General features: G+C 40.6%; 1 protein-coding gene across 1 annotated transcript in view; it reads right to left on the bottom strand.

Moving 5' to 3' along the window:
• Positions 1–3,535: 3,535 nt before the first annotated feature.
• LOC134344524 (poly(A) polymerase type 3-like) overlaps positions 3,536–24,693 on the bottom strand; it is a 64,005-nt gene continuing 42,847 nt past the window's right edge. The window contains exons 13-23 of the mRNA XM_063044480.1: positions 22,058–22,111; positions 21,313–21,432; positions 21,005–21,114; positions 20,071–20,192; positions 18,845–18,966; positions 17,870–17,982; positions 11,537–11,742; positions 10,448–10,552; positions 10,019–10,096; positions 9,783–9,839; positions 3,536–8,128 (exon numbers count right to left, since the gene is read on the bottom strand). Of these exons, the coding sequence (XP_062900550.1) occupies positions 8,033–8,128; positions 9,783–9,839; positions 10,019–10,096; positions 10,448–10,552; positions 11,537–11,742; positions 17,870–17,982; positions 18,845–18,966; positions 20,071–20,192; positions 21,005–21,114; positions 21,313–21,432; positions 22,058–22,111 (1,183 nt within the window). The 3' untranslated portion in view covers positions 3,536–8,032. The remainder of the gene's footprint in view (positions 8,129–9,782; positions 9,840–10,018; positions 10,097–10,447; positions 10,553–11,536; positions 11,743–17,869; positions 17,983–18,844; positions 18,967–20,070; positions 20,193–21,004; positions 21,115–21,312; positions 21,433–22,057; positions 22,112–24,693) is intronic.

Here is a 24,693-nt window from a genome sequence, read left to right as displayed (position 1 = left end):
TCTAATTGCGCCACAATTTCGTCCACTTATATTCCAAATACTACGTGCATTTAAATACAGCCCCTTCAGTCCTCCATTCTTGGCCGTGTCCTCAGATCCTGCACGGGAGTATTTGCAGTTATTTTTAATCTCTACTTTGATCTGTGGTTCCCATCTGCTCCAAAATGACCATTATTCCAGTACCTAAAGTAATGTGCCTTAATGACTACTGTCCAATGGTTCTGACATCCACTTTCATGAAGTGCTTCGATAGGCTGGTTATGGCATATATCTCCAGTCTCCCAGACGTCAACCCATTGCTATTGGCCTACCACCTCAACAGGTCCCCAAGCTGACATCCAGCTCTATTGCCCTACACTCTGGACATCTGGTTGACAATAAACAATAGACAGGCATTGATGTCTTTACTAGAACTCCAAGAAAACTCATCTCCAAAATCCTAGACCTAGGCCTAGGGTTTAACACCAACCTTTGCAACTGAATCCTTGACTTCTTGACCATCAGACTGCAATCAGTAAGGATAAGTAGCTTCACTTCCACCACACACAATTGCGCGGCCAGATTCTGCCCTAATGCCATCTAGAAATTTGCAGATGACACTGGATACTAAACTTAATTTTAAATAAGGAGACAAGGAGTACAGGAAGGAGATAAGGAGCCCAGTGACATGGTGTCATGACAACAGCCTCACCCTCAATGTCAGCAAAAGACTTCATTGACTTCAGGTAGGGGATGGCGCACATGCTCCTGTTTACATCAGTGATGCTGAGGTCAAGAGGGTGAAGAACTTCAAGTTTCTAGAAGTGAATAGCCTGTTCTGATCCAACTACACAGACACCATGGCCAAGAAAGTGTACCAGGGCCTTTACTCCTCAGGTTGCTAAAGAAGTTTAGAAGAATGAGGGGAGACCTCATAGAAACATTTTGAATGTTAAAAGGCAGGGACAGAGTGGATGTGGCAAAGTTGTTTCCCATGATGGGGGAGTCTAGTACGAGAGGGCATGACTTAAGGATTGAAGGGCGCCCATTCAGAACAGAAATGTGAAGAAATTTTTTTAGTCAGAGGGTGGTGAATCTATGGAATTTGTTGCCACGGGCAGCAGTGAAGGCCAAGTCATTGGGTGTATTTAAGGCAGAGATTGATAGGTATCTGAGCAGCCAGGGCATCAGGGGTTATGGTGAGAAGGCGGGGGAGTGGGACTAAATAGGAGAATGGATCGGCTCATGATAAAATGGTGGAGCAGACTCGATGGGCCGAATGGCCTGCTTCTGCTCCTTTGTCTTATGGTCTAAGTTTGGCATGTCCCTTCGACTCTCATTTAATTTTTATCTTACCCCAGTATATGAAACAATAATAAACCAATATGTCAAAATCAACAGCACTGATAGTTCCAATACATTGGCAATAACTCCTTGTCCATTGCAATATGTCAGGTAACTTGCCCGAAAAGTTGAGTTAGAGGAAGGGCACAAGAGATCATTAACATCTCCTGGTGCCATGCTCAGTTTGAGCTTTGACTGCCATGGCCCACACACTCCTGTTTCGGGTCAAGTGGATCAATTGACTGGTATTCATTTCCAGTTCTCTGGCTGCAGTCTCCATCATCATTTGTCTTTTCCATAATTACCGTGCATTCTAACTCATCTTTCCTAATCACATCCAATGAAGTCACTTTGCCTTTTCATGATCTTATACATTATTTCTTTTTGTGCTTGCTCTGTTCATGACATCCTTATTAGATTCGTTTCATCCATGATATTCTTTGCATCCTTCTCAAAAACTACATCTCTGCTGCTTCAATCCATTTCCTCATGTTACTAGATATTGTCCAACATTCTGAGCCATATAACATTTCCGTGCTCTGAGGTGGTTTGTCATGTCTAGTTTAGTGTTATTCATTATACTCTTCATTCTCATAAGGTGACTTTTGCCATCCCTATTCTTCTTTTGATGTCCATGTCGCACCTGCCATCTGATGTCACCCAGCTTCCTAAGTAGCAAAAGTTCTGTACTTGTTTTATGTCTTCCCCGTTTATTCTCAGCCTGCAGATAGGATTCTCCTTCTTTTTGGATAGCACCATACATTCTGTCTTTTTGCAAATGATAGATAGACCCATTGTTGCACTTTCTTCAGCAACTATATCAATGAAGTTTTGTAGTTCTTCCTCTGTACTTGCAATTAACACAGTGTCATCCACATATCTAAAATTATTGGTTTTCACTGCCAACTTTGATTCCCAAGTTGTCTCTTATTTTTTGTAATATTGTTTCACTGTATGCATTAAACAAATCAGGGGAGAAAACACACCCTTGTCTAATGCCTCTTTTGATTTTCGTAAACTGACACTTCTCCATCTATACTTACAGTGGCAGTTTGTTCCCAGTACAGATTTCTGTTTAGGTGGGGGTCTTTCAAATCTAGATCTAGAGTTTCTGTAATATTTTGAATAAATTATTGTGCTTCACTTTATCAAATGCTTTTGTGTAGTCGATAAAACAAACAAATCTTTTTGCACTTGAATAGCTCGTTCTGATAGCATCCTTAACATCAATATTGAGTTTCTTGTACCTTTGTCTTTCACAAAACCACATTGTTCTTTACCTATTTCAGCTTGTATCTTACTTTTAGCTCTTGTCATCAAAATTCTTATAAGTATCTTAGTGAAACGACTCATTAAACTTATTGTCCTATGTAATTCACATTCTATTGCTCCAGGTTTCTTAGGAAGTGATAAATACTGATTTTTTTCATCCCTTCTGGTATTATTCCACAAGAGATGGTGAGATATAATTGGCTGATGTCCATGTTGTTGGAGGAGCTTGGACTTCATCTGGCGCACTTGTAATTAGCAAGTAAAGGGAAACACAGCTAAAATAATGTACCCAGAAAAGAAGACAGCTGGACTGGGGTCAGTGAAAAAGAAAGTTAAGAGTAAAGACTGGGTCAGGAACAGGCTTTCCCGATGACAAGATGGACAAATGCGATATGTTTTCAACTGTGAGCTCCAAATCAGAGAACAATCAGAGAACGTACTTGCAGAGGAACCTGTACAGTTCTGCAGTGACCTGAAGCACCATATAGTTATACTTCAAAACACATTTGAATTGTAGTGCGTACTGCAAAGAACATTGCACACCAAGTTCCATAGCACATTAGTTTAATATAGAAGACAGTTCATGGCACTGAAGCATCAGCCTACATTTGGAGCTACAAGAGTCTGCAAATGCTGCAATTTGCAGCAATGAACCAAAATGCTAGAGAAACCCAAGTAGTAAGGCAGCATCTATCGAAAGCAACAGCCAGTCAATGTTTCCAGTTAAGACCCTTCATCTGAACTTTTGTTCAGATGAAGTGGCGCAACAAGAAATGTCAGCTGACCATCTCCCCCCATGGAATCTACCTGACCTGCTGAGATCCTCCGGGGTTTAGTGTTTAACCTACTTTTTGAGCATGATTCTGGAATAAGTCTCAAACTCACATCCTGTAGACTTCTGAGTCACAGCCAAGCCAAAACCCGAGCACTTCACTCAAAGAACTCACACGTCACTTAATTCTGTGCTGCATTTTTATTTTTTATTTTAAATGAAGAAATACATCTCTATACAAAATAGCTTCTGAAAATTACTAGTGTACAGACACTATGAAAAAGAAACAGAACTCCATCTGTGAGCCGCAGAGTACAGCTTGCGAAAGCAACAGTTAAACTGTGAGGAAGGAAAAACTATGACAAGTTCACCAACAATGAAAGAAGTTAGTTTTAGCACTCTTCTTGGCAGAACACGAGGTGCATTCACATGAAAGCTTTTAAAGTTCTTGCTTGTCCACAAATAGCCCACCCAACCACAACCCAGTATTACTTCACATTCAGGCAGATGAACAGAAACATTTTGATTCCTGAAAATGACTGTTGCAACATGTTTTTTTTCAATTCTGTAAAAGCCAGTTATCAATCACCCTGCTAAATGAGAACAGGTCAATACAGCACCATTTTATATTTGAATAAAAAAAAATGCTGGCTTACAATTATCTTCAGCTGCAGTTAATGTGCTTTAACTGTCATGCATGCGCTCCCACAGGGAAAACCAGCAGCTTAGCACACAATGGCATTCAAAAAAGTAACACGGTTAAAGATCTTAATATAGATGGCTCAAACAGATTGAAAACAGAACACTGGTGAAAGGCCCAAGCAGATGTTGCACCTAACATCGAGCTGCTGTTGCCACCATGTTAAGATGACCAAGTCTTATTCAATTTCCCACCTGGTCACTGAAGGAAAGTCCAAAGATGGGGAAATGGGTCAACCATGATGGGTATAAACAACCTGTATGATTATCTTTCTAGGAATGTTTGGAATTATGGCAAAATTTGATTTCTGTATTGGTGGTGGTGGTGGTGGTTGTGGGCTGTTAGGAAGAGAATCTTATTTTGTTTATTGCAAATGCACCTGAATAGGAAGTAAGCTTAAGGGCTCATCAGCCCGGCATTCATCAATGCCATGCACTTGTGCGTATGAACCCTGACATTCCTGAGACCTTCACACAACCACTGCAAATCCACACTTATAAGTGCATCTCATATTGCAATTCAAATGGCACAATGGATATATGCCAAAAAGTCATCCCTGCCATACACTTCGGTTTTCTGCATGTCAAGATTTCTTCTCAATCCAATTTCTTAGGATATTAATAATAAAATTAAGAGGATCCCTGATGATGTTAGCTACAGGTCTCTTCAAAAAAAAACTGTCTTTTTGCACAAAAAAATTCCTCAGACATTACAATATGCAATAGGCTACAATGCAAGCACTTTCTTGGTTAGTCAGCATTCATTTCATTACTCCTACATAAAATTAATTGAGCAACTCTCTTCCTACTACGGACATGCAACTAGCCTAGGTAGCTCTTTGGCACGCAAAGATCAGGCTACCCAGGCTTTTTTTTCAATGCTCTGAATACAGAATCTGCTGCATTTAAAAGATGTGGCCCTTTAACAGCAATAGCTAATGTAGGCCTTCATTCAGAAAATGCATGTTCCTAACCCATTTTCTTACATTCTTAATCAATATTTTTTTTTCCTTTTCCTATAACTTTGAATCTCTCTGGCCCACCACAGTCCAGCACACTACAGGAAAGCAGAGGATGGAAGGAGCTGACTGCATGTCAGCCAGAGGAAATCACAATGAAGAACTTTTAATTCAATGGCTGTCTAGCTGTAAGAGCACAATCATAGCTGCTTCTATCTTCATTATACAACCACTCATTCTCACCAAAAGGAGCTGCCGTCAGACAGAAAGCAAACCTAAACAGATGTTTCTAAATACCACTAGAGTTGCTAGTGGCAGAAACACCGATTTCAGTATAAATCATTAACTACCATTTATTAAATAAATTGGTAGAGACGAGTCAGTCAGAATAAAAGGAAGGCTCTATTTCTTGCAGAGACTGCATTGGTCAATTACCAGAAAATTTCAAATGGCTCCTTTCATTGGAACAGCGTTCTCTCCCTACCACCCTCGTTTAAACAAAAATCTTGGCAGTCCACCATGCATATAAAAACATGGAATAATTTATAAAATATTACAGTTTTTGTAAATTACCTGATGATTTTTAAAGCCCATTTGAATTATCGTACATCCGAAGCTTAAAAAATTGGGAAAAAAACTAAAAAATTAATAAACTTGGAACATAGGCAACTGAGTTATATAATAAATAACTTTGCAAAGATAGATAACTCAGCTCTGCCAGAGTGAGTCAACCATTTCACAATCAGAGATTGCTCCAGTATCAGAAGCCAAGAGAGAAGTGCACGCATACATGTCCAACAAAAGGAATACCAAGTTTCATTTCAGCTTGTTGCTCCTTTCCAATTCCAACTGATCGCATGGAAGAACTCCAACTGCCCACACTTCAAGTTTAATGAGGTTTGCAAATATATTTCCTTTTTATTTAGCAGTAAAGTCTCACTCTTAGGGTCTCTGCATGGGATAGAGATATGATGCGAAAAGGGTGATCCTCATGTTTATAAATTAAAATAGGATCAAAACTATAAAATGTTAGTACTTTCAAAAGCACTTCTCAGACAAAAGTTTACAATATTGCAACTCTCACTCTTGTTTTTAATAAACTGATGAAAAATAGTTTCAAGTACTAAAGTCAATGAAAACACGAAGGATTCGATTCATGGAGGAAATCCTCCATCAACTCATTAAAAACTTGAGCACTGGAGTTTTACAACGGAGAACCAGAGGTAATGTCACCAAGCTGTCCGCAGATAATGTACCCAGGCTGACAATGAGTGAAATAGTTTAGACTGAGCTAACAACCAACCGGTTCATATCAAACAACTCAAATTCAGGCGTGGCTAAGCATGAATCGCATGCGCTATTATTTTGCAATTTAAAAAAATTAAATCCATGTGTGACTGGCTTACAGAATTCCCTTTTCTATAACTTTATTTTGCAAGTGCAAGCCAGTCACCAAAAAAAATGAATCTTAATAGTAGCTGTAACGATACTGTGCTGTATTGATGCATTAAATTTGAGGAAGAGTCTGTTTTCCTGACATGCTGCCATACGTATCTCAATGCTGACATAATACATCCTGGATCATAGAAGTACAGACCTTGATTTACTTGACATCACATGCCTACAGAACATTCACCCCCACACACTTTGCCTTGGAGATTTTAAAAAAGTAAGCTTTGGAGGTCAAACAAGAATTTTTTTTTGTTGTACCAATCCAAAGAAAGTCTTAAAAAAATATAACATTTCTCATGGTAGTTTTAAGGAAAAGAAAGAATTGCTGGCACGCTAGGGATATGCAGTGGAACTGTCCATGGTCAAATGGATCAAGGTAAACAACTCTATTTCAAAACAGCAGATTCCCAGCTGAACAAGGTGAATCCTGAATCCAGTTTGGCATGCTTCATGGATGCATTTGAGCCATGCAGTTTGCAGAACCATCTACCATGCAGAAGCACAAAGTTTACTTTTTACAAGCAGGTAAATTTCACCCAAGAGTTTCAATGTCAAATATAACTGCATTCAATCAATGTCAAATATGGATGAGTTTTACACTAGATGGAAAATTGGCTGGGAAGTGATTTAATGTTGGTCAAGCGGTTATTCATCCTAGTGGCAGTAGATCTCAAATTCTATCCATTTAGGTATGATCTGAAACCAGCTTCAAATGGAAATGTTCAGTATCTTAACATGACACCTTCCAGTCACGAACCAACCAACAAGAATTTAATTTTGAGACAACCCATTCCTGACGGAGGCACAAACTAGAAGTCAAATCAATATCTAACTCCACAAAAATCAGCATACGAAGAATAAAAACAACTGAGGAATAGCAGCAGCCTTTGTCTCCTTTCCTGGTGCAAGGTGCACCAGGAACAAAGCTCTGATTTCAGGTTTTTGCTTGAATGAATCAACTGGATCAAAGAAGATTAGTGCTCTGATATCAATAATGGGATGTCCCAGTATAAGGGTCCTTCCATACTGAACTCCCTCAACACCACCACTAACCTAAATTCACAAGTAATGCCCATATGATAAACAATTGGTCAACAAAAACAATTTTAAAAAACCTTTACACAATTGCAGGCAGTTTAAGAGCAAAAGTAATGGAAAGTGGGAGAGGGGGGAGAAGAGAGGGGGGAAAGGTTCTTGGAAAAAACTGTTTCAACTAACATAACTGTTGCCAACACATCAGCAGTACTCCGCCAAGATGCACTCGCTGCATGACCAGTCAGTCCGCAGTGCATCCTTATCACTGGTCGAGTTCTACCAGACTCCAGATTCGACAATGATCAAGTCTTTGAGGACATGTTTTAAAAAAAAATCTACAGCCTTTATCGTCCAACTTCACCATTTACCACCATCACCTTTGTCCAAAGAACATTTTAAAAAGTTTCCATGGAGGAATCTGCAGCCAGCAAACAGATGATGACTCTTCCCAGAGGTGTTTCATTCTGTGCACGTGCTTGCACGTCTTTCATGTTCTATGGCCCCAGGAGTGGTAACAATTTTACCGATTCAGCCTCAGTTTTATTGAATTTTTAACTACTGGAATAGGGTTTACAGGAAGGGAGGAGACATCAGAAAGTTCTGTGCTTGTTGGCTCCTGTGTACAAAAAGAAAATATGTAGTTCATACATCACTGCAATAATGATGCTCTTAAGCTGAACATTTGAAAGTGTTCAATATAGACAACATATACTAAAACATGATTGATGTAGACCACATGACAGTCCCTATCAACAGATTTTATTGCAACTATCAAGCACTTTACTAAAACTCTTTACACTATACATCTCCACCATGTTGCTGGACAGTGTATGCCATGCATCAAAAGGTAAAGCACCTATATTGCTGGTTCACTTTTTCTCTGATCTTGAAGGTGCTGGATTAATGCTTGTATAATTTATTAGGTATATTTAGAATATAGAACAGTATAGCAGAGCCTTCGGCCTATGATGTTGGGCATTGTAAACTTTAATAATAATAGGCATCCGTTAGTCTCATGAGACCATGGATTTGCGCCTTGGAAGGTTTCCAGGGTGCAGGCCTGGGCAAGGTTGTATGGAAGACCAGTAGTTGCCCATGCTGCAAGTCTCCCCTCTCCACGCCACCAATGTTGTCCAAGGGAAGGGCAATAGGACCCATACAGCTTGGCACCAGTGTCGTCGCAGAGCAATATGTGGTTAAGTGCCTTGTTCAAGGACACAACACGCTGCCTCACTTGATTTATCTGTAATCTCTATTCAACTTTCAAGCATAACATGAGGGAAACACAAGCCAGTGTTGTGATCTGTTGTGTAGTGAAGCAAGGTGAATTAGCGGCCAAAAGCTGCCAGGTATCAGCAACTTGCTGGCAGCAGTTAGAATATCAAGATGAGAATGGCATATAGTTACTAAGGAAACAAAAAATAGCTTGGTTAGTTCAGACAAACAATGCTTAATTAGGAACTGTACAGAGGCTACAGTTTTGATTATTAGTATAATTTGTTTCAGGACTGCTAAAGGAAAGTAAACAATTAAGTCTGCTGTTTCCAATTGAGAGTGAAGAATTAAAAGAGTCATGGTTGCTAACTCTAGCCAATGTTCCTAGTTATAGTTATTGCATCATAGAGACGACAGCACAGAAGCAGCCCTCTTGGCCCATCTAGTCTGTGCTGAACTGTTATTCTTCCTAGTCCTATTGACCTGCACCTGGACTATATCCTTCCATGTCCTTATCCAAACTTCTCTTAAGTGTTGCAGGCGAATCCGCATCCACCACTTCACATTTGCATCACCCTCTGAAGGAAGAAGTTCCCTCAGGTTCCTCTTAAACATTTCACCTTTAACCCATGACCCCTAGTTCTAGTCTCAACCAACCTCAGTGGTTGGTTTTTCGCCTGCTTGCACTTACCCTCATCTGTACCCTTAATAATTGTGTTTACCTCTATCAAATTTCCCCTCACTCTCCAGCACTGCAGGGAATAAAGTCCTAACCTTCAACCTTGCCCAAAAACATAGTTAGGTTATGCATGTGCTTGTACTCTCCAGCACACGTCCTCATTGTTACAACGCCCACCAAAACCCATTGTGTTCACACAAACGAAAAACTGCCATTTAACCAATACTGGCCAAGCTTGTTTTGGGGAAATGCAGTCCTAACAGGAATTGGAGCTTTCAGAAAGAACATCAACATTTGTCCCCATTTAGTTGCAAAGTTAGCAACGTTAGCAAAGTATCTAATAATTAAATTCCAATGAACATCCTTAATTACTTGCCTGTGAGACAGAAGCCTTGGATTGCGTTGGCAGCATCTTTTCTTCAGACTCAATATCCTGCACCAAATAAAATGCAAATTATGGATCACTCATCCAAAATATATGGATGCTTTCTCATAAGACTGCATTTCATTTGTTCTTTTCATAATTTGTGGAAAGTGGTTTCCTATCTAACTATCGCACTGTCAAGAAATTAAAATTCAACGATAAGCATTCTACTGGAAATTGCATCTTACCTTCACATTTTCATCAATTTTTTTCTCACGAATAGGACTTGTTGAACAGTCACCATACTCCTTCACAGAGACAGATCCCTAGCAAATATGAAACATCCATACAAAGATGACTGATTGTTTTTATAATTTGTATCTTAATTTAGACTAATTAAAAATGACTTCTCTGGAGACTAAAAAATTTCATGTCCGTTCTTTGACTAAAAAAAATTACATCTGTACCACCCTCTGCACAAAGACTGGTGAGCAAATCAAATGCATGACTGACAAGATAAAGACTCATTGCAAGGGACAAAGATAGCAAATGGGATTACTTCAACAGTATAAATAGATAGTTTTTCTCCTTGGAAAGACATGTCAGGAGGAATAAAGTATGAAGTTAGATAAAATAAAAGCAAATATTTAATAACCCACAGAGAATCAGTCACTTACATCCAACTTTTTTCTCTTTGGTGAGCCTTCAGTTATCTGTGTAGATGCTCTCTTCAAGCCTTTTGATAGATTCTGATCCACTGGTACCCCATTTGTTGCAGGTTCCTAAAGAATAAACGTAAGAGAGGTTAGTTGGCTGATCATTGCTTCTCCTTCAAGAGTCATCATTTGTAAAACTACTCTTTTAAAATAAATAAAACAACACACTGCCTGGAGTTAAAAAACCATATCTTCCTGGTCCATATATTTCTCTTGTGTCATTTACATGGTGACATAAAATAAGAGAAATTAGGAACGTTACTAACATATGGTGGTTTTAAAATCTACGTAATGGAAACAGTATTTGAAAAGATTCATTAAGGTAAAGTTAAAAATTGGAAGCTTCAATGTACAAAAGTATTTCTATCTTAACCATTGGACCAATCATATTTCCTAATTAACATTTATATAATTCTCAATTAACCTTGAATTTATGTGCAACATCAATTTAGCAGATTTATACCATTTTATTGCCCTATTGTAAGTAAAAGTTAGTAGAAAATAACCTCCAACTTAAAGCAAGTTATGATATTGAGGATAACAATAGGAGTGACAAATTGAGTCTGTGATGAGAGCTCTAATACACTTTGGAGTTTTTATTCTGTTAACCTTGCACATTCATTGAAAATGTATGGTTTTATCAGTCTAATTGCATCTCTTTAGAAGTCTTTGTTTGAAAGTAATAATTTCAAATTCCTGTATTTGCTTTAGTAAATCAAATGGTGCACTTTTAAATAAGCATTAATCATTTTCAATGAATGTGATGTAGAGTTTGGTCTGTGCAAGATGAAAATAAGCAGCTAGGTAACAGTTTAACAAGGAGCGAAACAATAACAGTCTGTGAGGTATAAAGACATTACCATTTATAAATAAAAATCTTTATCACCCATTCCTCTCCCCCCAAAAATTCAGATATTGTCTTTCCCCCTGTGAAGGAAATTATAATACAAACTTTCTGATTACTGAGCAAAAGCACTAAGGAAATAATTGAAAAGTACTTTAGACTTTTAAACTGTGGTTGAAAATGAACACAACTACAAATGCAGAAACCTCAGTCTTTGCAGAATCATTTGCAGCAGGTGACGTTGGTCTCTTCCCTGCAGAGGTGGTGGGAATGAATGCCTTTGTCGTTGAACTTGCAGGCTGACTGCTGACATACGTGGATGAAATCAGGCTAACTGCTGATTTTGGCTGCTCAGTAGAAGCCGATACAGGAGAGGCATGAGGAATGTGGTCACTGGATGATGCAGCCGCGTCTAGAAGCCAGAAACAAAGTTATTTATCTATCCATTTAAAAATGATGACATTATTTATGCAGAAGCTGTATTCCAGAACTAGATTAGTTTATTGTCAGCGCAACACACCAAATGCTGGAAGGTAATAGGTGAAGCCAGGTGAGCGGGGGAGGGGGGAATGAAGTAAGCTGACAGGTGATAGTACCATAGGAGAAAGGGAAGGATAAGGGGCATCATGGGGAGATGATAGGCAGGTGAGGAGAAAAGGAGAGGTAAAAGAGGAGCCAGAGCGGGGAATTGAAGACGGAAGTTGGTGGAGGGAAAAAAAAATCACCAGAAGTCAGTTAAATCAATGTTCATGCCATCAGGTTGGAGGTTATCTAGATGGAATACAAGGTGTTGTTTCTCTAACATGAGAATGGCCTCAGCGTGGCAGTTGAGGAGGCCGTGGACCGATATTTTGGAATAGGAATGGGGAATGGAATTAAAATGGTTGGCCACCAGGAAATCCAGCTTCTTGGTATGGAGCTTGACAAAGCAGTCCCCCAGTCTACACCAGGTATCATCAATGTACAGGAAGCCACATCGGGAGCACTGGATATAATAGGCAACCCCAAAAGATTCACAGGTAAAGTGTTGCCTCACCTGGAAGGACTGTTTGGGACTGTAAGTGGAGGTGAGGGAAGAGATGAATGGGCAGACGCAGCTCTTCTTTCACTTGCAAGGGTAAGTGCCAGATGGGAGAATAGTGGTGAGGGACAAATGGGCAATAGTCACAAAGGTAGCAATCCTTGCAGAAAGCGGAGTGTAGGGTGGTGGTGGAGGGGGAAGGTAAAGATGTGTTGGCTGGTAGGATTCCAATGAAGATGGCTGACATTGCGCAGGACCATGTGCTAGCTCATGGGGTGGGAGGTGAGGACAAGCAGAACTCTCTCCCTGTTAAGGTGGCGGGAAGGTGGGGTGAGGGTGGATATTCAGAAAATGGGAAAGATGTGGGTGAGGGCAGCATCAACATTGGAGGCAGGAAAACATCACGCTTTATTGTCATATACAGCAGGATGCAAATACGCTCATTGGCACGAAGCTCACAGTATATATAGTAATAATAAATACAACAGGCATAAAAGAAAAAAATGAGTAAAGATTGCAGTGCTAAAAGAAACACTGAAGTGGCAATGACCAAGTGAAACAGAATAAGGGTCAGAGATTGTGGCACCACCAGGGAAAGGGTGTGAAAGAGCCTGATAGCTGCTGCAAAGAGCAGTTGTTAATCCTGCACATCCAAGTTGGAGTAGAGCAGAAACTGTCATAACACCATAATGATAGTGTGCATTGGACAGCAACCTTAGTCAACTGCAAAGATGCAGTTAAACAAGGAAAATTAGAAATCATTGAGAACAATGCCACGTATTTTCTGTGCTATATGAAACATTTACTTTACTTTATTGTCGCCAAACAATTGAAACTAGAGCATACAATCATCACAGTGATATTTGATTTTGCGCTTCGCGCTCCCTGGAGTACAAATCGATAGTAAACAGTAAAAATTTAAATCATAATTCATAAATAGAAAATAGAAAAGGTGAAGTAAGGTAGTGCAAAACACCGAGAGTCAGGTCCGGATATTTGGAGGGTACGGCCCAGATACGGGTCAGGATCCGTTCAGCAGTCTTTTTCCCAAATCTGGCCGTACAAGTCTTCAAGCTCCTGAGCCTTCTCCCGGAGGGAAGAGGGACGAAAAGTGTGTTGGCTGGGTGGGTCGTGTCTTTGATTATCCGGGCAGCACTGCTCCGACAGTGTGCGGTGTAAAGTGAGTCCAAGGACAGAAGATTGGTTTCTGTGATGTGCTGCGCCATGTTCACGATCTTCTGCACCTTCTTCTGGTCTTGGACAGGACAACTTCCATACCAGGTTCTGATGCACCCCAGAAGAATGCTTTCTATGGTGCATGTATAAAAATTAGTGAGGGTTTTAGTCATAGTCATACTTTATTGATCCCGAGGGAAATTGGTTTTCGTTACAGTTGCACCATAAATAATTAAATAGTAATAAAACCATAAATAGTTAAATAGTAATATGTAAATTATGCCAGGAAATAAGTCCAGGACCAGCCTATTGGCTCAGGGTGTCTGACCCTCCAAGGGAGGAGTTGTAAAGTTTGATGGCCACAGGCAGGAATGACTTCCTATGACGCTCAGTGTTTAGGAGACAGGCCAAATTTCTTTAGTTTTCTCAGGAAGTAAAAGCGCTGGTGGGCCTTCTTGGCAGTGGACTCTGCTTGGTTGGACTAAGTCAGGTCATTTGTGATACTGACCCCGAGAAACTTAAAGCTTTTGACCTGTTCCACTTGCGCACCATCGATGTAAATGGGGTCGTGCGGTCTGCTACTCCTTCTGAAGTCAACAACCAATTCCTTCGTCTTGCTGATGTTGAAGGATAGTTTATTGTCTTCGCACCATGCCACCAGGTTCTTAATTTCCTCTCTGTACTCAAACTCATCATTACTTGAGATACGCCTACAATTGTGGTGTCATCAGCAAACTTAAAAATATATTGAGTTCAGTGGAAACTTGGCTACACAATCATGGGTGTACAGAGAGTACAGCAGGGGGCTGAGTACACAGCCTTGTGGAGCACTGGTGCTCAGAGTGATTGTAGAGGAGAGCTTGTCCCCTATTTTTACAGCCTGGGTCCTGTCTGTGAGGAAGTTGAAGATCCAGCTGCAGATCTGAGTGCTAAGGCCCAGGTTCCGGAGCTTAGGAATCAATTTATTTGGAATGATGGTATTAAAGGCAGAGCTGTAGTCAATGAAAAGGAGCCTTACGTATGCGTCTTTATTCTTCAGGTGTTCTAAGGAGGAATGTAGGGCCAGAGAGATGGCATCTGCCGTTGACCTGTTGCTCTGGTAGGCGAATTGCAAAGCGTCGAGGTTGACTGGTAGGCTGTGGTTGATGTGTGCCATAACCAATCGCTCGAAGCACTTCATAGCAATTGATGTCAGAGCCACAGGTTGATAGTCATTCAGGCATGCCACCTTGCTGTTCTTCGGCACTGGGATTATTGTTGACTTCTTAAAACACGTGGGGATCTTAGACTGAAGCAAGGAGCAGTTGAAGATGACAGCAAACACTCCGGCTAGCTCGCTTGCACAGGCCCGGAGAACCCGTCCCGGGACGCCACCCTGGGCCCATCACCTTCCTTGGATTTATCTTCAGGAAGGCCCTTCTAACATCCTCCTCGGTGACGATGAATTTCGGTGCCACCAGGTCCAGTTCATCCCGAGGGAGCGGGACACTCCTCTTCTTTTCGAATCTTGCGTAGAATATGTTAAGTTTGTCAGGAAGAGAAGCGCCACAGTTATTGATATTCCCAGCCTTTTCTTTGTGCCCAGCGATCTCATTTAGACCCTGCCATAGTCCACCGGCATCCCTCTGGTTAGCCTGGGCTTCCACCTTGGCTCGATATTGTCTCTTGGCGCCCTTAATGGCTTTCCGGAGTTCACACCTGGATTCCATGTAGCGCTTGGTATCCCCTGACCTAAAAGCCACAGCTCTAGCCTTCAAGAGGAACTTGACCTCATAATTCATCCAAGGTTTCCGGTTAGGGAATACCCAGATCGTCTTGCGAGATACACAGTCCTCTGTGCATTTCCAGATAAAGTCGATGACAGCTGAGGCATACTCGTCGAGGTTAGCTGCCGAGTCCTTGAATACTACAGTCCACCAATTCAAAGCAGTCACGGAGGACCTCATCCGTTTCCTCTGTCCAACGCGACACCACTTTTGACACCGTGACCTCCCGCTTCAGCTTCTGTTTGTAAGCTGGGAGGAGGAGTATGGCCTGATGGTCCGATTTTCCAAAGTGAGGTCGTGGGATGGAACAGTAGGCATCCTTGACTGCTGTGCAGCAGTGGTCAAGTATATTCGGGCCTCTAGTGGGGCAGGAGACATGTTGGTATAACTTTGGCAGCGCCTTTCTGAGGTTGGCCTGGTTAAAGTCCCTGGCTGTAATGAGCATGCCTCCGGATACCTGGTCTCAAGTTCACTGATGTTGGCATACAGTATGTTCAGAGCACACTCCATGTCTGCCTAGGGGGGGAATGTAGACCACTGTCAGTATGACTGAAGTGAATTCCCGTGGCAGATAGTAGGGACGACACTTCACCGACAGGTGTTCCAGGTCCGGGCTGCAGGACCTTGTCAGTGCCACTGTGTCTGAGCATCACGCAGTGTTGATCAGTAGGCAGACACCACCTCCCCTCATTTTGCCTGAAGACGCCGTGCAGTCCATCTGATGGATCGAAAATCTCTCCGGTCGGATGGCACAGTCGGGGGTAGCAGGGGAGAGCCAGGTCTCGGTGAAACAGAATACACAGCAGTTCTGCATCTCCCTTTAAGCTCATCCACCTTGTTCTCTATGCTTTGCACATTAGCTAGTAGGATGGTGAGCATAGGGACCCTAAAGCCCCTCAAGCTTCAATCTGACCAGCAGCCCAGCTCTTTTCCCACGCTTCCTTGGTAAATAGTGCATCTTTCCAGGTTTCCATCGATGCAGTGTGTTGTTGGCAGCTCTTTGAGGTTGGTGGATGCGTCCCGCGGGAATTGATCGGTAGGTCACGTCGTCGGGCACTCCAGGTCGGGCCAAGTGACGGGGGAGGCTCCGCTGCCACTTCCAGCTGCCGGGGCCCGGGCTGTCGATTGGGTCAGGCCCCGAAGCTGACACTTAATCTCAGAGGGCGGGCTCCTGGCTGAAACAAGTCCGTGAGTTGAGTCACAGTTGCGGAGGCCTCTGCTCCAGCCGGGCCTCGGGCTCAATTTCCAAGGTCGGCGGTGGAGGCCTCACTTCTGGCAGCTGTGGATGGCCACCAACGGGGATCTACGGTGGTTGCTCCGGGGAAGCATCTGGGGCACCTTGAGGTCTCCGACGTCACTTCTGTGTGGTTGTCTGTTCCGGAGAGGTGCTGCTCCAAATGGGCCGCATCTCCAAGCGCTCCTGCACGGTAGCAGACCGCGGGTCTCCAGGAACATGGTGGGCCTTGGACCAAGCCTCACTGGTTGGGTCCAGGTGCGGTCTGGAGTTGAAGAAGCAATTCTGGCACGTTGGTAATCTCCAGCTGGGTCAGTAGCTTTGCCAGGGTGTCGTTGATCTTGCCAGATGTAGCAGATCGGAGGTTTAGAAGGGTTTCTCGGGTATAGGATAGTGTAGAGGGCAGTTTGCTTGGGAGAGCACGCACAGAGTCACCAGATACCGGCGCCATCTTGAAACTTTTATGTAACGTGCTGTAAGAGTTCACTGCTATGTAATGGTTTTTTTCTAACGTTCATTGCTGAAGTAATGGTTTCTCTGTAGCAACAACTCTGTCGGGTTATGGGGGAGATAACCCGACTGTTGATGCATGTTAGCCAGTCAGGATTTTGTTGCCATCTTGAGATTCTGGAAGCAGTTGTTTTCGCGGGCTTTTGCACAAAGGCAAAGGAGAGATGAAGAGAGAAGACACGAATGGAGAAATGTGATAGATCGCCGGTCGGGGTGGACTCCAAGTGGGGGATCCGAAGGAGAAGATCGATGGGGGAAGACAGACTACTGAAACAGCATGAGCTCCAACTATTGTGCACAGACTGTTTGATAAGATTGGTGCCCTTTTTCTTTTATATTTTGTTTCTCTACTAACCATATAGTCAAAGTAAGAGTTATAAAGCTTAATCATTTAATCACATATTGTGTACTGTTTGTTATTTCGGGGTACTGATTTGTAACAGGGGACACATCGCGCAGCATCCACCCAGATGAGATTTCTTAAGTTTGGCCAGGCAGTGGGGGGGGGGTTATCACCCCCTAGATTAAGCCGCTAGAAGAAGCAAGTGTTACATTTGGTTCCCCCATGGTCTTCCAATATGACATTTCCTTTCTCCAAGACTGCTCATAAGCTAAAATGTTATTTCAGACAAAAGTCAAATTCTCCAGTGCAAGTGTAATTCCCCAACATAATCAAAGTAAACAGATTGATTGAATAACATTGTTTCCAGACCGGAGATAAAGACTTGGCATTTTGTATTTAGGTTCATGGTTTGAAGTTATCCCAAATCCCCAAATAAATTCCTTCACTCAAATTGTTCCCATTAAATAAATTGAATGAGCTGCTGCTTACCCTCTGAGTTGGAAATGGAATTTCCTTTGGAAAAAATGGCTTCCAATTCCACTTGAGATACAAAATTCGGAACACTGATCACATTCACTGTCGATGCAGCAGTAACAGGACTGCTAAAGATGAGAAGAGAGAAAAATTGAAGAACATTTAGTGTGGCTAAGAAGATAGGGAAAAACTCAGAAATTATCTTTGCAATTTTTCCTCCAATCCTCATCAGTTTTACTTTAAATTTTCAATACAAGCCAACCCTGGGTAAAAAAAGGGGCTCCAATTTCTTCAGACGGCCACAAGTCAACTTTGTCCTTAAGCCGAAAAGTACAGAAAAATCACTTCATATGTAACCATACCTCCAAAATATTGTAATGAATGTCATTAAAACCCACAAAATTGATAGGAAAGTGGAGAGGGGAAAACTAGTCTTGCTGTTGTTCATAGGAAAGAACACACATATGCATGACAGATTTTTGAATACAATATTACCGGTGCTTGTTTATATGCAAAGATGTTCTTAAGTCAAGCATTTGAAACATGGGGATGTTCTAAATATCAATGTCCACAACACCAACAAGCAACTTTTAAGGCAGCGGTTCCCAACCTGGAGTCCATGGAACCCTCATTTAATTGTAGTAGTCCATGGCATAAAAAAGCTTGGGAACCCCTGCTTTAAGGACTAAAAATGGAAGTTTGCAACTTGTGCCTCAAACTTAAAATCACCCAGTGTTCTTTGAAAATTTCTGTTTCAAATGAATGATTTGAAATATTCTTCTATTAGTAAGAAGAATCCTCTCCTACCAGATCATGTCACCTTAGCCAACATGTCAGCAACTCTGCACAACTGTGCCCCTTCAATCCCAGTTAATTTGCATCAGTTTCGTAAATGGAGTTTGTATTAAATTTCCAAAATGATATTCTGGATGTATTTGCAAAGAGAACATTACTAATTGTTTTGGGAAGAAAAAGTAACATCAGTGTTACCTCTGTGGACTGTTGGCATTCTGTAACGGACTAGAAGGCACTAGCAGGCTATGATCACTGTCCAGTGAGGCCTCCATGCTATTTTCATCTTCACAGTTGGCTTTGTTCCCCTCCAGTGAATGCTTAGGGTGAAAAATAAATTTTAAAATTAATTGCTCAATAGAGGATCTGAATTTGTTGATACATTCTCCATCAGCAGTTTGTATAGCAATAAATCAGAGCGGGATCCACTAACCATTTGACAAGGGTCATGGTAATTTTCCTCTCAGGATGTGGTCAAGAGCCTCCTCATTAGTATTTCCTCTGAGGACACAGGATAGTTACAAGTTTAGCCCCAAACATGACCAGAATTATTCTGAACACTAGGGATTCTCTAGATGCTGAAAATTCAGAGTAGCACACATAGAATGCTGGAGGGACTCAGTAGTCAGGCAGCATCTGTGGAGAGGAATAAGTAGCCGACATTTTGGGCTGAGACCCTTTATCAGGACTCATTCTGAAACACTCTTTCACTTCTCAACAAAAACTGCTGCATTGAAAAAGTATAAATTTCTGTTTTCCTAGAAATTTATTCAAATGACTATCAATATACTTGCTGTCATCAGGTAGTCCCTTTGGGACAGAGGCTCATGCCACAATCTTTCACTTTGACCAGAGTTCTATAATGGGGGAGAAGAAATCAAACCCACACGTTCCACAGGGAGGACGTACACACCTCTTATAGATGGAGTAGGAAACGAACTCTGATACCCTGGGCTGTAATTGTGTCACGCTAACTGCTATAATTCTGCTCCTGTATCTTATGATCATTAATGGGACAACTGTCTACCAAACATCAGTTATAACAGAATATCCAAAGGTAGCAATTACCTTTGGGCATTATTAACCTGTAATTATAACTTTTACGATCATTTTTATGAAGTAAAAGTTCTTCATATTTATAGTCTTGCAATGCAAACACTTCAGTTATGAGACAATAATAACTTTACCCAAAGATTTACATTGATCAGTTATATATTGCAAGTATGTGTACAAGCTTCTTGTAATATACCCAGCCAAAAGTTTTCTATTTTATTTACAAGTGTTCACTTGAAAACAAGATACCAGGAAGATATTATTCATGTTGCAGATCTGAATGTAATGCTAGATCACAAGACCAAGAGACGTAGGAGCAGAATTAGGTCATTCGGCCCAATGAGTCTGCTCTGCCAGTCCAATAATATTACCTTTTTCTTTTTTTGCTGAACATAACTAGGTAGGAGGAGATGGAGCTGTTTCCTTTTCACATGCATTGCTGCTATCCTCATATCCGTTTCAAACATTTTGCTGTTCATTGCTTGTCTGTAAACTGTAAAGGCAGGGAAGTTATTGCCATTCGTTTACATATCAATCAACTCTCCTTTCCTTCATCAAAGGCTTCCAATTTTTCTTTATACAAGTTTCCTGAACATGGAAGAAGTACCAAACCTTCAAACAGCAATAGCAAAGGTGTGGAAGTACATTACTGCAAAATGTTTCAGGTTCAAATGAGTTGAGATTGAAACCACAGTTACTCGCATGAAAATGAATCTTAAAGTAGTATGTGGTGTCATATATATACTTTGATAAGAAATCTACTTAGAACTTAGAAGGAAACATTCAAAAATCAAAAGGATCAGTGTCAAACCCAAAGGTTTGGGGATTCAGAAAGAGACACATCTGGTCCTGGTGAACAATAAATGCAACAAATCAACCATGGGCAAGCATGACCGTGAATATGACATTCAAAACCGGCTTTGCAGCATAACTATAAACCTTACCGTGAGACTTAAAAAACATGACAGTTTTTGGCAAGTGGGACAATAAACTTCTACTTTGACTGAAGCACAGCCAGATCAAAACACAGGCCAATGGAACAATGTTGAGGGGCCCCTATTAAATGTAGACACCCTTGTCTCCAAAGTCAGTTTAATGCAGTAAGTTTTCGACAGGGCCATTATTTCATGCTAAAATGCATAGAATCTGCAGTTAAAATACTGCAGGCAAACAAATAAAATTGTACTGAAGCATCAATGAAGCAAAGCAATTCTTGTACCTCTTCTCCAAAAACAATATTAAAAATACTGAATTCACTTTGTATCAGTAGTCAGAGTACTGTCCCAAAAAAGCAAATGTTCTTACCAGTATCTGTGAATGACTGAATGTCATATGTCAGGTCAACACTCAGGTTCTCACTGTTTTCCACTTTCTTAAAGACTATCCCAATGACCCACATGGTACTGAATTCATCTCTGAGGGAGAAAAAGGGTACACTGCAGTGGGATACATGAGCGTTTGTAAATAAAAGAGCAAAGATAATGAATTTTCCCCCTCAAACTTTTAGCACTGCTTGAGGCTCATTTTGCTTTTTTCTCTGGTTCATTGACCACTTGAAACAAAACCAAATTACAATCCTAAAAGTAAAATTGCAAACAGATGAAGTTACTCACTTCTCAGGGTTGTCCTTTGGAGCTGGGAATGATTGTGGATTAACATGAGCCAGAGTAATAAATTCATTCTTTTCTAAGCTGCTAATTAGAATTCGGATTTTAGACTCCACCAATCCCACCCTAAAATCAAGAAAAAGTTAATAAATGAAGATTTCCAGAAAACTATATAAGGTAGTACACTTTGGCAAGGTTTGAAAGAAGTAAAACCGGGCTGCTTACAAAGAGGGGACATCCATGGACTGAGACCTATACAGGAACTAAATATGAGAGGAATCAAATAAAAAGCTTGCATTTATGCTGCATAATACCATGCATCAGAAGCTAAATATGTCTAAATAGAACCATGGGGCAGCACGGTAGAATCGATTAGTTTAACACATTACAGTGCCAGCAACCCTGGTTCAATTCCCACCATCGTCTATAAGGTGTTTGTACACTCTCCCTATGACAAAGTGGGTTTCTTCTGGGTGCTCAGATTTCCTCCCAAATACCAAAGACATATGGGTTAGTAGCTTAATTGGTCACATGGCTGTAATTGAACAACGCAGGTGGGCTCATTGGGCTGGAAGAGCCTGTTATTGTGTGGTTTCTATAAAGAAATATGATATTGGCAATTTTAATACCACTGTTGTACCTAAACTCTGAAAGGAATGTAATGGAACAAAAAAATTGGCTAATGGTCCTCCACTCCCATCATAGAACGATAATACCCGACATCACTATATCCACAGTCTCCATGACTTACCATTCTAAGTGCTGTTTTTCCGTTGGGGCGCTCGCCAGTAGAACAATATAATGCCTTTGAAATGGAGAGGACAAAATTATTTTATGTATTTAATTTTTTTTTAATTAAGTATTTCAGCCATGGTGTGAAATACTCACCAATCTTCAATTTACTTTATGCATTTTATAGTTTATTTCAGCTCCATTTTGAATACCTTTGGTGGATTTATAGTAATACATGGTTGAAACATGTTTAATTCTGGGTTACACGTGGACTGCAGTTCCTTTGGGAACATCATGATTTTGTAATCTCTTGCATCTGAATTCCACTTACTATAGATAACTGTCAAGATACTACAAGAACTAGTTTTGGTAAAAGGGACTTTACAGAAAGGGGGCTCAGAGCTCAGTGAAACCAGAGATTTCTTCAACAAGGACATCAAACAACCATGTTGATGGTGCTTCATCCTGGTCCACTTGGCGGGATTGGCGCACCATTTACATCTCACATCACAGGAGGTCAAGTCTGTAGAAGAACTTTACATCTCATCACAATTTCTCATCATCCCCTCAAGGCACTAACCTGGGGTCCCTCTAAACAATTTTGTCTGATAATATATTCGTAAAATGAAAAGAAAATTAAAATAAGCTGCCTAAATCGTCTTTAACACAACTAGTTGCACAAGGTCATGCAACTTTTCTCTTATACCCATTAGTCAACAATTGTTTGTATAGAAAGTGTCCATCACCAGCAACAAAAATGAAATGTAGCAATGACAAACTGAATGAGTCACATCCAACAGTTAAAGACTAGTCATTTATTTTTAAAAGATAAGCCATATACAATGCATCATTACTGATCATCAAGCTAAGGAATTTAGGAAACATTATGAATCAAAATTAATGACCCTTCCACCTGTGAGTTCTTATCCTTCCAACAATATGTACACTGTTTAGCCTGTCACGTCTGGGTTTGATCATTTTTAGCTCGTTTATGGCAGGGATGGGAAAACATCTGAGGTTGACGCACCAGAAGCCAAAACCTTCAAGAAATTAGACCAACACAACTTTGTCCAAAAAAATTGCTAACTGGCTGCAAGCGTAACAAAAAGAACATCTTAGCAGCAAGCACCAGTTCAGCAGAACACATAGCGATCACCACCTAGTGCAAAGTTGTACAATCTTTCTTTCAGCAAAGTTCAGTTTTCCGCCATTAACTTATCTGACAACATCAAGTTTTGTGTCCAGTTATGAAAGGTGCTTTGACTTCAAAGGAATTGGGGAGAATGCATCCTTGTTTTCCATCCAAAGAATGGGCACCCAGTTGGAGCCACTTATGAGAGGCTGGGTATTTCTTTTGATTATTTTGATTGGTCAACCTCAACAAGACGGCAGTTGCCCCTTTCAGAAATTGTTGTTGCTGTTCTCGTAGTGCTGAAGTCTGTTATTTTCACTGTTATATATTAGATAACCAAACTGAGCAAAGCAATACAAAATAAACACCGATGCTCACACATTGACACTACAAGCAAACAGAAATTTTTAACTATATAGTCGTAAGCTACTTTATTATAACTATTGACATCATAAATAGAATACTTGGTTCTGGCTATTAGCAGCAGTAAGTTTCAAATTTGAGACATGACACATGGACAACATTTTGGACCTTATAAAGCAAATAGTATTGTGGAGGATCCACTTAAGGAAAATACCCATACTTGCTCCAATGTGCAGATTATTTTCTCTGTCACGTTAAATGAACACAAAATAGGATCAATTTCACCAGTATTATTCTGTATTATGAATACTGCTACCAAAGTGAAAAAGAAATCCAACTAACTGAATTAAAATGGCTGAAATCAGTCCCAGCCTTCAACTTCAAAGCAGTAGTAGAGGTAAGACAGTTAAATCGTTTTTGCTGTTTCGCTGGCATATAATCAAAGCTAACAAAATATCATTGGACACAACTGCCAAAAAATCAAAGTATGAAATAAACAAAACAGAAGATGAACATCTGTGAATAACTACTCTCACGTTATTGCTGCTGGCTTTTTCCCCCCACATTGTTCCTAAAAAAATGTCATCTCCTCACACAAGTGTTGTTAATGATTAGTTTTCTATAAAAATGATGAAAAACATTTGGGTTTTTAAATGGTTAGATGCAGACACAGGTTGATTTGGAATTTCACTGTATTTCCAGTAGAAAAGATAGAGGGAAAATAAGTATACAAACCAATCTGGGAGTTAAATTAGAGAATTGTAGGATATAATACGTAGCAACCATATTTCAAAACACATTTCAGAGAGCATTTCACTAATTGAGATACAAAACAAATAACCATAAAAAACTGTAATGACAGTTGTTGATAAAATTCAAAAGAAGCCATAACTAAAACTCAGGGAAACAAATATAAAAGTGATTCAATTCTGCCTTGTTTGGTTTTGCAATGGTAAATTCAATGCTCTAAAATACAAGCAGGATGGGTCCAAAGTCACTGCTCTTTAGAGAAGTGATATTATTGAAAAAGCTTCTGAGGGTAGATGCTGAATAACAACTTCATGTATCGCTGGGGCCATTTAAGGCTGAAATTTACTGAGAGTTGTGAATCATCCTCAGAATTGCAATGATCTCGTATAAACAAGGTTGACATCCAATAG

Source organism: Mobula hypostoma, chromosome 1 (assembly GCF_963921235.1).
Source record: "Mobula hypostoma chromosome 1, sMobHyp1.1, whole genome shotgun sequence".
Lineage (NCBI taxonomy): Eukaryota > Metazoa > Chordata > Chondrichthyes > Myliobatiformes > Myliobatidae > Mobula > Mobula hypostoma.
This window is presented reverse-complemented; position numbering and strand designations above follow the sequence as displayed.